The sequence below is a fragment of the Galeopterus variegatus genome, unplaced genomic scaffold (genome assembly GCF_000696425.1).
Source record: "Galeopterus variegatus unplaced genomic scaffold, G_variegatus-3.0.2 Scaffold228, whole genome shotgun sequence".
NCBI lineage: Eukaryota > Metazoa > Chordata > Mammalia > Dermoptera > Cynocephalidae > Galeopterus > Galeopterus variegatus.
Genome location: NW_007726339.1, coordinates 20256 through 34652, shown reverse-complemented (window position 1 = coordinate 34652; position 14397 = coordinate 20256). Strand labels below are relative to the sequence as shown.

The following is a 14397-nucleotide window of genomic DNA, read 5'->3' as shown; positions in this document are numbered from 1 at the left end:
GGGGGGGGGGGGGGGGGGGGGGGGGGGGGGGTGAAGCAGACCCTTCCTCCAGGCCCTGCCCCAGCCTCACGAGGCGATTCAGGCCATCTCTCCAGTCACCACATTATTTACATGTGGCTAAAAATATACATTTGCTAACTGCAAATTGTTTAAATTTACCACATTTCCTGTAAACCTGTTTTGGCTTTTCTTTGCTTTTAAAAAAATAAAGATTGCTCTGGACCCTCCTCCATTTCCACAGACCAACCCTCTGGCCTCACCCCACCTAAAGTCACACCCAGCACAGGGCAGTTTCCTGGTTCAGCATCCATCCCTCCCCTCTGCTCAGCCCCAGGGCAGGGTCCCAGATGCTGCTGAAGAGCAGCAACCAGGAGAGTCCCATAGGCATCCTGGGCTTCAGCAACAGACCCTGTGTCCACAGGGTCCTGAGTGAGAACAAGGAATTCCCGTGGGGTATCAGTGGGACCATCCTCTACACCCTATTCTGAGTTTCTTGAGGCAAGAGAGCAAGCCAGCTGTCTACCTGCAGCCCTTTGAAGACAGGAAAAGCACCTAACCTGGGACAGGGCCAGCTGGTCTTGCCAGCAATGATGAACACAGCCGCACAGCCGGCCATTCCAGGCTTTCCAGGGTGATGGTGAGCCTGCGGGTTGTATCTGGCTGGTTTCAGAGACCCCATGACCACACCACAGCACTGCCCCACAGGGCCTGACAGCAGGATGCCACACGGCAGGACCCTTGCTGGCCCCATCACTGAACCCAACATACTTGCTCAACCCACCAGGACAGGCCCCTCAGTGCTGCATGCCATGTGGAGCACAGTCACTTCGTCACCACACGTCCACCCTGAGGGGTCAGCACTGAAGCTCAGAGAGGCTGTGTAGGCACCCCTCCAAGGCCATGAAGAGGAGTGGTGTGGTGGTCGTAGCATCTCCAATGCTTGAAAGAGGAACTGATCCATTCTCAGTGTAGACTGTTGGGTTGGGTTGGGACAGGAATCATGGCCTGAGAGGATGTCCTGGATGGCCTCACCCCCGAACTGGGGCACCTACAGTCCTACCCCCACAGGTGGTGCTCAAGCAATTCCAGGGAAGGCGCTGGAATTCCACCGCACAAGGGTGCAGGATCCGTGAAAGAGCCTGAAAGGTTCACATCAGGGAAGTGAAATTGGAGGTCCAGGCCAGGAACTGAGCCGAGGCAGGGGAGCTGGACATGTGTTCCGCGTTCAGCACAGGGAGTGCTGGGTCTATGTCAACTGCCCCGCAAAGCTTCCGACAAACATCTGCTCATCAGATCCACACATGACCCCATGAAGACAGTGCTGTGACTACCCTAGAGTCAAATGTGGAAACTGAGGCACTGACAGGCCTCAGTTGTGGCCCAGGATCTGCGTCCTTAGGCACCACTCACCACCCAGCCCTGCCCTGAGGGCCCCCAGCTCCCACTATCACTACAGGCAATGGAGGCGGCTGTGCAGAGAGGCCGAAGGCAGGGAGCCCTACAGGGCTGGTGCAGTGGAGGCCCTGAGCCTCATGGACCCTTCTGTGGTGCACACCTAGGTCGGCGCATGTGTTTGAGTGCCAGACCCCATGCCTGCATGTGCAGGGCCCTGCAGGAAGAAACCAGGAAGCCCTCTCTGCTCGAGGCGAGGGCTCCACAGTGGTGGTCAGCACCTCCCAGCACAGCCAGGCTCCCAAACCTCTCTGCTGCCCTCCCCAGGATGACCACTGAGGCTGGGTGCTCACTGCCGAGAAATCGCTGACTAGATTTTCCTGTAGCCATTTTATCTGTTTTCAGCTCCCCTAAATGTCATTACTATGCAACACCATCAAAACCTCTAATTGCACCACAGTAAACCAACTACGGAGATAAAACTGTAAATCAGTAAGCAGATCCCCGGTCTCCCCTCATGGGGCAAGGCTGCTTACTCCCTCCTAGCTCGGCCCACCCACTTCATCCAGGCTGGCCAGCGCTCCTGGAACCATGTCAGGGCCTCTCCCCCAGAGCCCTTGTTGGAAGCACGAGGCTATCAGGCTACAGGAAGGCCTGGCCCTGGGGATGGGGCACTTGAGATCTCCCCTTCACTTCTTGCCCCATGTGATGACCACATCACCCCCAGGCAAGATCAGGCCTGGAGCCCCCAAGGGTCCTATCAGGCAGGACAGGAAGCCGGCTCTCCAGCTGACCTGTCTCCCAGAAGCTCATGCAGAGGCTCATGTCTCCCTTACTCCAAGAGCTCAGGCCAAAACCTCAGCCTCTGCTTCTCACGCCCGCCATCAGGTCTGGATGCAAACTCCATAGCTCTCCCTGCAGTGGCCTCCAGGCCTGCTTGCACCTGCCCGGGCCTGGGCGCAGCCAACCCTCTGCCCTGGCATCCACGTGGCTTACTCCCCGGCCTGCACGGGTCGGCTCAACTTCCCTGACCACCCTAATTAAAACAGCAGCACTCAGCCCACTCCCTCCCCAGCATTCCTGGCCCTCCCTCCTCACCTGAACCTACTTGTTCACAAGCTGTGGTTGTCCCCACCCTGGGGCCCGCCCACTGCACCCACCAAATCCAACCCAGCCCAGCCCAGGGTCTCTGTGCAGGCAGCACCCCAAGTGCCCACCCCACTGGGTCCCTCTGGCCACTTCAGACACCTGCAGCCAACTCAGAGGCCCCCATACTGGCCACTGCTGTCCATCTGCCCCAAGCCAAATGGAGACCACTCCCGTGTAGCCCCCACCCCCCACCCTGGCGTGGGGACCCTAACTGCCCCTCCAGCTATGGCCCCTGTGTCTCTCCTGCCCAACACATCTGTCAACTTGACCGCCTGAATTTTTTCTCATGGCCCACCCCACAGGAGTCTGAGGTCCTGTCCCCAGCAAGCCGAGCTGCCTGGAAGATGGCTGGCTGCACCCTGGCAAGGCGCAGCACCCGGAATTGGTAGGCCACTACAGGGCTGCCACCAGCATGACGACGTGAAGACCACAGACCTCCCCGGTGCTGGTCAAGGCTCCAAGTGACTGTTGTGTGGGCTGCCACATAAGGACCCAGGAGGCAGGAAGGGCTGCTGGGGTGTGGTGGGAGGCTGAGCGCCAGGAGGCCCGGGTGTCACCAACCGACCCAGCTTGGCTTAAACATCCCTTACTGCCTGGGCAGAGTGCTTTGAACACCTGCTGTATACCACCCTGGCCCTGTGGGGAGACCTTTGTGAAGCCCCCACTGTGTGACCAGCACTGTCACCTGGGGACAAAGCAGACCCCACCCTGTGGCGTGGACAGCTCACAGGCTTGAGGCAGACCTGGTGGGTGCGGCAGCACTGCCCGGGGAGAAGCCAGTGCTGTGAATAGGCGTGTGGACAAGAGGGCCCACGTGAGGGCTGCAGTAGGGAAGAGGGGGCCCCTCACTGCCTACCTGACCCACCCTCTGACCAAGCTCAATTGGATTCCACGGTCAACTGCTGGTCTCTGCTGTGCACTGTGGAGCCTAAGTGGTGTCTTCTTCCCTCCAGCTCCAATGTCTTGGAAGGCCAGGGGTCACACTCAGACAGGGCCTGCAGCCTTGCTCCTCCTCCAGCAGGGTTCCTCCGGGCTGTGTGAGGACCCAGACCCAGATGCAGCAGGACAAGAGGAGATGGCCCTGGGGCGGCAGTGTGCCAGGAAGGAGGTAATGATGTTCCCAGGCCTCAGCCACCTGGGGGTCTGCTGTGGATTCTAGAAGAGACTCCTTGGGGACTGGCCGGCCCCCACGCCAGCAGGTAGGGCGAGGGGCAGGCAGCTGCCCCTGGTGTTTGTTCCCCAAGGAGTACAAGGACGTGTCACACCACTGCCCATCTGCCCTGGGCCACATGCTGGATCGAAGCAGCCAAGAGAGACCACCCCTGCACAGCCCCCACCCACCACCCTTGTTCAGGGACTCTAACTGCCCTCCAGCTCCTGGGCCTGCTGGGGATGTCACATGGGCTCACTCATGGTCAACGCTTTAAAGCAGATGTAGGCTCTACACATTCTGACCATATAATCTTTTTCACAATTAAAAAAAATAATAAACTAGGTCATTTAGATGTAGATGAAAACAATCTAAGGGAGCTCGGTGCTGGGAAACACCCAGGCAGGTGACACTGTCTCAGAGGGTCAGGGACGCAGGACAAGGCAATGCAAGCTGAGAAGGGGAGGAGGCCGTGGGCCTGGGGACTCCAGGACAGGGCCGTGACATCACAGCTGGGGGAGGCATCCAGAGCACTAGCCCCCTCACCTCAGCCTGAGCCGGTCCCTGGGGTCAGGGCTGGGGAGCCCAAGGCACCCGAGCAGTTGCTGCTCAGCGGCCAAACATGGGCCCGGCCCACCTGAGCCTCTTCTGCAGCCCTGGGTGGCCCAGAGCCAGCCTGGTGCCATGGACATGGGATGTGGGAGGACCCTGGTGCAAGCCATGGCCCAGAGGTATTAGGGTGGGAAGAAGTGTGTGAGGGCAGGTACCCAAGTGCCAAGCCTACCCACCTGGCTAGTCCAAGCTGGCCCCTGCCCTCTGTGCATCAGCCACCACCACCGGCCAGCATGGTCTGAACACAGGACCCAGCAGGACACGGGATGCACCTGGGGGTGAGGGCTCATTCAGAGCAGGACTGCCGGGAGGAGACAGGGATGGCACAGAGGGACCCTCACCCTGGTGCTGGGTGGCTGGGAAGCAGGTGCACTTACCTCAGCACCCCTGCAGATGAGGAAACGGATTGCCAGCCATGTGGTGAGGAAGAAAAGGGAACTGGGACACCTGAGCTGGGGCAAAGGCAGGTGCAAAGGCCCTGAGGCAGATGTGCACAAGTGGAGGAGGGAGGCAGCATGGGCAGGGCTGGGCCACACGGGCTTGTGGGCCTGGGAAGGAAGGGGTTTTATTTCAGGATGACAGACACCCCTGGGGTCTGGCCCAGGCAGCAGATGAGATCTATGAAGCCAAGTTCATCCAGGCGAGCTGGTCTGTGTGTCTCTTAGAGAACAAAGTCTGTCTGACAAATCCCAGCTAGCTCTAGCAGGGGAAGCTGAGCCCTGAGGGTGATCTAGGCTGACACAGACCTGGCACAGCCGGTCATTAAGGGGTGGATGTGGCCACTGTCCAGCCTCGTCCATGTCAGGGCCACCCCTCCTAGGCAATCACTGTAGGCTGCTTGGGCTCCTTCTCTGCCCAGTTCTCTGCCACAAGGTCCCTGGAGACAGGCAGGGGCAAGGGGCGAGTGGGTGGTGGGGGGCTGGGCACAGGCTGTGCAGGGCATAGGAAGAGTGTCTGGTTGAGGTACAGCTGCAGTGGGAAAGGTCAGAGAGGTGATGGGGGTCCCATGAGGACCCTGAGCTATCAGCATTCACAGCCCCTGGATGGAGGACAGCCTGCAGGGAGGGTGCTGAGCTCCTCAGCAGCAACTAGCAGCAGGATATGGCCAAACTCAGGGTGACAGAGGGACTGAGTAGGGAGAGGAGTCAGGATGAAGTACCCTCGACACAGAGCTGGGTTCCAGGGGCTGGTGTGCATACCATGGCAAAGGACAGGAGGGCGGGGGAGCCAGACACATGGGCCCACGCACAGATCTCACCCCATACCTGAGTTCTACTCTTGCTCTGCCATTCGCCAGCAGTGGAGACACTGCCTCAGTGTCCTCATCTGTAGGATGGGGACAGTGCAGCACCCACTGCAAGGGGCCACCAGGAAGATGGATGAGCTGATGCACATGAAGCCCTAGGAGATGCCATGGACCGGCCCTGACCACCACATTCCTGTTTCCATATTCGAGCATTATGGTTACAACTGACTTTGCTTTTAAGCAAAAAAGCTATGGGTGATAGGGTTGGGCCCTCGAGCAAGGGCCATCCCATGGAGTCACACTCATGCCTCGGACAGCTGCGGGGCGGACACCAAGTTCTCACAAGAGAGAGCCTGGCCTTGGAGGGACTGGGTCAGTGCGTGTGGCTCCAAGTCTTGGGGCTGCGTCTGCCCCACTGAGCTGGCCGGGTCTGACGCAGCTGCTGCAGATAAGAAGCCAAGAGCTGGGTCACAGAGATGGGCATGTAGCCCACCCAGCCCTCCCTGATGCTGAGCAAAGCACTGGGGATTCCCAGTCAGCTCTCTCCACACCCAGCTTGCCACAGAAACCAGACAGCTCCTGGTGATCTGAAAAACACTGGTTAAACTACTCGGGCATAGAAGGGCACTGGAACATTCTCCCCACTAATCTAGAACCAAACACCCCGTGTGCCTGAGTCCTTGAAACCTTGATTTCATGCAGGTCTTGTAATACAGCTCCTGAAGGAGAAGGCACCTCAGAATGTCCTTGGGGACCACCCACCATCCCAACCCCTCCTCCTGCTGCCTCTCCCATAACAGCCCCCAAACCTTCTCCAGATGACCCACTGCCTGCGGACTCAAAACCTGCCCCTGGCTGCTATCCACTGTGTCTGCCCGCCTCAATGGGCTCCCACTGTGGCATGTGCCTGGGCTGGTCCCAGAACTCACCTGGCCTCCTCATCCTCCTCAGTGATCCCCAGAGTCCAATGACAGCCCCTTTATGCTGTCCTGACACTGATGACCGGGCTCTTGGGTATATCCCCCCAGGGCTGCACAGGGCCTGGCACACAGGGTAGGGGAGGTGGGGGGCGTGACCCAGGACATGTGTGGACTGCGGGGCCGGCCCTCATCCCACCGGAGTCTCAGACAGCCCACCTCCCCATTTCTCTGGAGAGTCTTGCAGATCCACCAAGCGGGAACCCAACATGATACCTGGCCTGGGGCTATCTGTGGAAGAATGGCAGTGGAAGGGTGGGGCTGCCACGCTCCCCTCTCTGAGCCGGACAGGGAATGACCTGGGAAAATCTTCTCTGTAGGCTCCAAAGAGATGCAGGCTTGGCCTCCAGGGCTGTGGCTGCCTTCTTCTTGGGGACCAAAGCAATTCTCAAGACCAAGGAGAAAGGCAGGGGGCAACTGTCAGCACCTCCAGAGGGCAGTAGGGATGGGGCTCCAGGGCGAAGCCCCACGCAGGTGGCCAGAGGGCTGGGGGTCCTCATAAGCTGGGCACTTGCTGATCCCCACTGGAATGTCCTGACCAATGTCACATCCTCTGTATTTCCTCCCCAGCCATGAATGTCCAGCCCCTGGTCACAGCCCTCATGACCCCCAAGCCATTGTGTGACTCAGACTCCATGAGTGCATGGCACAGAGCATGCAGGGTGAAAGGGGCCCTGAGCCTGCCAGAGGTAGCTGTGGGGTGCTGAACAGAGGTGGGTGGCCCCAGCCCAGCTCACCCTGACCTCTCCAGGTTCCCAGAGACAAAACTGATAACTTCCCAGAGAACCGAGACAGCCCTGAAGGCAGGAGGAAGAGGGGCAGGTCAGCGACGGCCCCCTATCTGGTGCCACATGACCTTCTTGGACATTACACGCTCCCGGGTGCTGAGGGCCAAGGGAGGAGCCCCAGGCCCTTGGGGTATCTGGGGGAGGTGCACACTCAGGCAGGCGCGCGCGTGCACACACACACACACACACCCCCCCGAACACGCACAACAAACCCTGGCCCTTCCTTGGGGACCTGGAGCTGCCTATATGCTGTCCCTGGTTTAGGGACATATGGCTGTGTCATGGCCACGTGGGGGGACTCAGGGCTGGACCTCAGGTCATGGGGAAGTGGCCGGATCCCTAGGCCAGGGCTGCCCCAGCAGGTGGGAGGGTGCCCTGCATCCCTCCCGGCCAGTCTTGGGGCTGGGGTCCTGCCAGGGGTGATCCACTCAGCTCATCTTGGCAGGGGGCCTGGAGGCAATGAGAGGTGATTGAGTCCTGTGAACTCCTAAAATATGCAGGAGCTGAGGCCAGAGGAGGTCCCAACATGGTCTGCTTAGAAGGGGTACAGAGGGTGAGCCCAGAGGGAGGGGACAGCCTAGGTCAGGGTGGTCACAGCACCAGGTGGCCCCTAGAGGGACGTGGATGGTCTGGGCTCCTCCTGACTCAACCGCCAGGCTAGATCCACCTCAGGGCCTTTCCCACGCTTAGGAGGTTGTCAGCCAGATGCCTCCCTTCTCGTGCTCTTGGCCTTGGCCCTAGCTTGCAGGTCCCCCTCCACAGAGGGGCCTCCTGACCCCCACAGTCCAGCCAGGCCCACCCCAGGACTGTCAGCCATGCTCTCCCCAACTCGCAAGTCAGCTCCTTCCTGGCCAGGTGGTCCCCTCATCATCTTCCTCATTACCTGCGTCCCCACCCCAAATCATGCTAACAGGGCTGGAACCGGAGGAAGTAGACGATTCTTATGCCATTTCCAGTGTTCCAGAGTACAAAAACAGACAGAAAAGTTCCCAATCCAAATGCAGTTGAACCTGCAACAAGACAACCACAGCCTAATTTTACTAGGAGTTGTCGCAAAAATCTCAGCTATCCACAAAGCCACCTGAAATGAAACCCCACCAACACAGCCAGTCAGGGCCCACTCCCAGGATTCAGGACAGCCCTGCAGTGCATAGTACGGACCTCACGGGCCCAGGGAGAAACACAGGCTCTGTGGGCAAGGCCTCATCCACCTCTGGTGCTACACCAGAAAAAGGAAAGCCTCCCTGCTCAGAGAAGGAGGGACACAGACACAGACAGCACTGTCAAACACACGCTTTGGAAGTGCTAACAAATGCGATAAGACATGAAAAGAAACTGGCAGCAAGAAAAGCAGCAACATCCTGGTTACTTGCAGATGCCACTTCAGCCAAGAAGAAACCCCACAAAAAGCCCTAAGGGAAACGTCAGCAGTGATGAGGAATGCAGCAAATGCCCAGGTACAAACGAGTTGAGAGAGGCTTTCTCATACAAACTGTGACAACCAATTACAAAACAAGGCTTTTACTCTGAGGGACAAAAACATAAAACGGCAAGTAACCGAAACAGGAGACTCCTAGCAGGGAACAGCCCCCTCCCCCCCACCCCTGCGCCACCTCCCTGAAGTGGGACTGGCTTGCTACTCATCAAAAGCTTTCGAAAGGCTACAGGCAGACTCAGCACTTCCAGTTCCAGGTGTTTCTGGTGTTGCTCTCAAGGAAACAACCACACGTGTGCAGGAGGTTTGGGTCTGAGTTCTCAGTGGGGGGGGGAGGGGGATCAAAATGGACACCTCCTGAGTCTCCTGGAGGGGCAAAGACAACCCAAACGAGGGACGAGCTCTGGGGACAAGAGCTGAAAAGAAATAACTCGGTGGGTCAGAGGGGCCCAGCAGCAGGGCTCCTTACTGCAGGATTTCTGAGTGAGTCACTGGGATGCTTGGGGAAAAGCTTCCAGGAGGAGGGCAGAGCCCAGGTACAGAGTATGACCTATGTACAGTGATATGTGGGATCCACAGGGAGGTGGGGTGGCCATAGTAAGGCCTCAGAAGGATCCCAAGAAGTTGGAGGGGCAGGGACGAGGGGGGAGGAGAATGGGTGACCATTCTGCTGCAGCAGCTCAGACCCCAAAGCCTCCAAACCACACGGTGGGGGGCTGCAAGGGGCAGCAGGACAGATGAAGGCCCCTAGCCCACAACTTCTGGGAGGAACTGGGGTCAACACAGCCTCTCAGCAGCCCAACACCGTCCTAGAGCAGGTTCCAAGCTCAGCTCTGCACCCTGTCTGGTGACTGTTGGTGAAGCACTTCTCCTCTCTGGGCCTAGGTTTCCCCATCTGAAGACCAGGAGGCAACCATGCAGAGGTGCTCTGGGCCAGAGGTTCAGACACTCTTGTGGTGAATGACCCTGTTGCCCCTGGCTCTCCTCACTGAGCCCAATCGTCTGCACGGCCTTAGCCCCCATCCCTGTCTAAGGAATGGGCATGGGCAGATGGGTCCCTAGCACAAACTTGGCCCCCAGAGGCAGGACCAACAATGTGGGCTTCAGTGGCCCCTGGAGGTCAAGTGATACTGCCAGGCCCCTGCATGCAGCGCCCAGCAGGGCTGCATCCCAGCTCCCCATGCAGCTGGGCCACACTCCCAGCCCTGAGCAGCAGTGAGCCAGCCTTGACCCTTGTGTACTTGCCCCTGGGGACCCTGAACAATATTATGAAGTCCCCCACCTGGCCCACCAGGGGGTTGCAGAGAGACCACCCACCTGAACCTTTGGGACGTGGCCCAGGGTGGGGTAGGTCTTGGGCACCCCCCCTGACATCCCCATGTCTCCCACCATGGGGCTGTGCCCTGAGAACTTGCTACCCTCCCCTTAGCTACAACCACAGAATCCAGGATCACACCCCCAGCCTGAGAGGCTTCTGTCTGCAGCTGAGACAAGCTGAGTAATTTTCAGCAAAAATCACTGCTCACCCCTGGACAGCCCTGGAAGGCTGGGAGCGGGGGTGGGGGTAGGGGCACACATGGTCACTAGCCTATGGATGTGAGGAGGCTGGCGCTGGGCTTCTGAAGCACTACTCTGACTGTGCATAGCGAGTCCAGGGGGTTTTAGGTACATGATCTCTGTGGATTATCAGTCATATGGGCTGACCAGAGAATACGGAAACACAGGAACTGAAGAAAGGAAGTCGCTGGTCACAGCTCGTGTTTCAGGAGTTTTCCTTTCCGTCCTCATTCCCAGCACGCACGAGTACAGATATGAAGAGCAATCCTCCCTTCTCAGTAGACTGCATGTCTGTATTTGGTTATATCTCCAACATGAAGCTCTAGAAAGACCAGAAACCTGTGAATGCAGTTCCTGTAGGAGGCTGAGGTTGGAGCCGAAACTTTCCAACATACACCTTTTTATAGAGCTTGATTTTTGAACCAGGTGAAATGGAATTGCTGTTTTAAAAAAAGCAAATTAACAAAAAGTCACACGGATGCCAAACCAGAATAACAGACATGCACACAGGTGCTGGCCACTTCCCCGCTGCATGGATCACAGCGCCAATGCCAAGTGGAGTGCTGGAGGTCGCAGGGGCAGCACATGGGAACAGAAGGCAGTTTGTGGCCTATAGGGGCTCTGCTTGCAGCTTCTGACCTATCTCTCAAGAGACACAGGGACCGGCACAACCTGTTCTGTGGCCTGAGGTCAGGCAAGATAGGCCTTTGCCACAGGGAAGAGGGGCCTAACACAGCCCTGGACACTCCTCCTGGCCCCACACACAGGGGAATTGGCCTTCAGGGAAGGACCTTGGGCATCCAGAGAACAGCGGCACCACTGGAAGGGGGGCTTCCCATCACCTCTGGTCAGTTCAATCAGGAGACAGAGTTGTCACAGGAAACAAGAAGGCTGCATCCCTGGTCAGAGTAAGAGCAGAGGAACGAGACCCGCAGGGCTTCCTTGGATCCTGTCTTCCCCAAACCACAAGACCCCACTCACACCCCCAGCCCCCATTAGAGAGAAAAACAGAAAGTCAAAAGGGACCAGGCTCAGGTCTGCAGACCCCTGCCCAGCCCTGCCCCTCGGCACACGCTTGGCTCCACCACAGGGATCCAGTCTGAGTCTCTGGTTGATCATTAACTGCCAGTGGAGATGACTCTGTCCCCAGGGCTGAGGACATGCCCTGAGCCAGGCCAGAATCCTGGCCCCTCCTCAGCCAACAGCCACTACTGCTAACATTTAGGTAGTTCCTACCATGCCTGCAGCGCACACAGAGGCACAGGCGGGCGATCTTCAGCCACCCCATGACAGGGGATGTTCCTCCTCTGCAGAGGCAGACACAGGGGAGGAGGGCACGGGGCCTACCCATGGCACAGAGAGGGGTCATGAACTTGCCTGGGGCACAGAGTGGGTGGGGGGCCTATTTGGGCAGGTGGGGGGGTGCAGACAAAGGTAATGGGACACGCTTCTGTGCGCAGGCTACACCTCCTGAGCAAGTCCACACCTGCTGTTTGGTTGTTTATGCTCATGTTGTGCCTGGCAGGGGTTACATGGCCTCTGGGGTTATGTGGGCTTCTCTGACACTTAAATGTCACCCTTAGAGGGCAAGGGCTTGGTGTCATGTCTTCCAGGGATCCTGGTGTGAGAGTAGCCCCAAAACCTGGGGGTAAACTGATGGCAAGTGAAGGCTCCGCCTTTGGCTGGAGTCCTGGAGACCCTGGGCACACACCCCAATCCTGGGCAGGCTGGGGCAATTGACTCCCTTTGCTGCACGCTCAACACCAGTTAGACATACTGTGCCTCAGTGTCCCCACCTGTGGAGTGGGGGCAACCAGCCTCCCTGGTGGGTCATCTGAGAAGTAAACAAATTAATATCTATACAGAACAGCTCAGATTAGTGCCTGGTAGAGTGAATGTTCACTGAACCAGTCATTTTTATCAATGTTGATTACAAGTTATCTGAACTTTGGGGAAAAACCAGTACACCTCAGCAAGAAATGAGGCCAATGAAGAGACACTTCTAGGCCTTTCTAGGTTATGACTTGTCCAGAAGCCCCGTACTTTCCAAGGCCCTAAGGATGCCCTGGTTACGTGAATGCCAAGCAGAAGCAGGCTAATCTCGCTATGACCTGGTGGGGCTGGTCTGAGCCCACACAAGTCCCCAAAACCCACTGCCTGCGGCCGAGGGAGGTGGTGACCCTGATGGAGGAGGTAGACAGCCAGACAGCTGAGGGCAGAGCACTGGGACCCAGCAGGGCTCGGTGCGCTGTGACTTTAGGCATGAGACCAGGCTTCCTGAAACTCTGCTTCTCTCCTCGCTCATTTACTCCACAAACATATGTGGGGTACTTTCCACAAGCCGAGCTCTGTTCTGGGCACTGGGGCCCCACAGGAGACCGGAGACAGACATGATGTCCACTCTTTTCCAGCTTACAAGTTCTCGTGGGGAGAGGACGAAACCAGAGGGCGAGTAAGTCACAAGACAGCTTCATGTAGTGCAAGGACAGGAAGGAAGGTGGGGGACAGACAGCTGGGTGGGAAGGGATGTCACTTCGGACAAGGGCCAGGGACAACTGTGTGGAGACATGCAGGCACCAAACGCTGGCCAGTCAGAGAACAATAGGTATGGAAGCTGTGAGGCAGAACCCAGAGGGCTGACATGCTGGGATGGAAAGGGGAGGAGGCTGACAGGTGTGCAGGGCCTTTGAGGCCACATTTAGGGTTTTTATTTTTTGCCCTCCTGGCAGGGGACACAGGAAGCAAGGCAGGCAGGGCAGTTACAGATCTGGAATCAGTCTTGCACGCTGCAGTGTAGGAGCTTAGTGCAGAGCCAGGCTTGTAGAAAGTGCTCACTAAGTGCACGTGTCATTATTATCAACAAGAAGGCAAAAAACTGCTGTGGAGCCATCCCTTCCGAGTACAGAGCCATGGCATATGCCAGCACTGGAGACAGTCTCCCAGCCCCCACACCAAAGCATCTTGATGAGGACCCCTCAGACCAGAAGCCACCTCGGGCCCCCAGGTGGGCACAGCAGAGGATCTGCAGGCTGTGTGGTGAACACAAGCTAGGGGATCTGCGTCCTGTGCTCATAGGTGCCCCACCACTCTCCACCCATCTGCTCACATAGAAAGCAGCATGCCTGTTCCAGGGCTACCTCTCCTGGCCACCGGCACCTGACCCTGAGGTTCTCTCCAAGCCCTCACAGACCCCAGAGTTGGAATGTGGACTTGGAAAGAACTCACTTCAAAGACCTGCAGGAGGCATCTTCCCTTACCCCAAATTCAGCCTCTGAGACTTGGGGATCCCAGCCCACAGGCTCCTGAGTCCTTGAAAAAAGAGAGGTGCCAGCAACAGTGATCCCTGGGACTCAAAGTAAGTGCTGATGGGGCACACCTCGCTGGAATTGTCTCCACTTCGGGAGGGCAAAGGAGCTGGCTGAGGCTCCCAGGACACCCATGCCAGTTCTAGGGAGACAGCAGCGCCCCACCCAGCCCACTTGCTAACTCTGACAATATTTCATTTCCTTCTCTGCTCACCTGGGTTTGGGCAAGAAGGGTATTTGCTCAGCAAATACCGTCCTTTATATATCAGCCAGACAAGCGATATTTTTTGCCAGCCTACTAACCATGCAGCAAACGGTGGTCACCAAGACCCTCCCTCTGCTCCACTGAGCAAAACCGTCAAGGGGGAGAGGGGAACAGAAAAAACCCAAAAGTATCCACTTTATCATCGCCTCCATGAAGTCCAGCACTGCCCAGCTCCCTAGTACACGCTGAACCAGTGATGTTTTGGCAACAGAAACACAACTGAAAAAAGGCCGATTGTGTTGTCAGACAACCTCCGGTTTAGACGGTGTCATTTAGATATTTTCCCCCTGCAGCTCACAGCACCTCTAAACCCACCCGACGCTTCTGCGTCTCCCGGATGCGACCGTCGAGGCCCGCAGTGGGCGCCCACGGTCCCCGCGGCGGGGGTCGCCTCGGGCCCGCGCTCGCCACCCACCTCCAGGGCCTCCAGGGTGCTGAAGCTGGCGATGGCGAAGCCGTCGATGACCTCCTCCTCCTGTGAGCTGGACTCGCGGCGGCGGCGGCGCGGGGGGCGCGCGGCG

The 14397-nt window shown here is 57.8% G+C and overlaps 1 protein-coding gene across 1 annotated transcript in view; it reads right to left on the bottom strand.

Moving 5' to 3' along the window:
* The window catches only part of FBRSL1 (fibrosin-like 1), a 94681-nt gene extending 84552 nt beyond the window's left edge, over nt 1-10129 (bottom strand). Inside the window, exons 1-2 of the mRNA XM_008566203.1 lie at nt 10067-10129; nt 5132-5272 (exon numbers count right to left, since the gene is read on the bottom strand). Of these exons, the coding sequence (XP_008564425.1) occupies nt 5132-5272; nt 10067-10129 (204 nt within the window). The remainder of the gene's footprint in view (nt 1-5131; nt 5273-10066) is intronic.
* Nucleotides 10130-14397: the final 4268 nt, after the last annotated feature.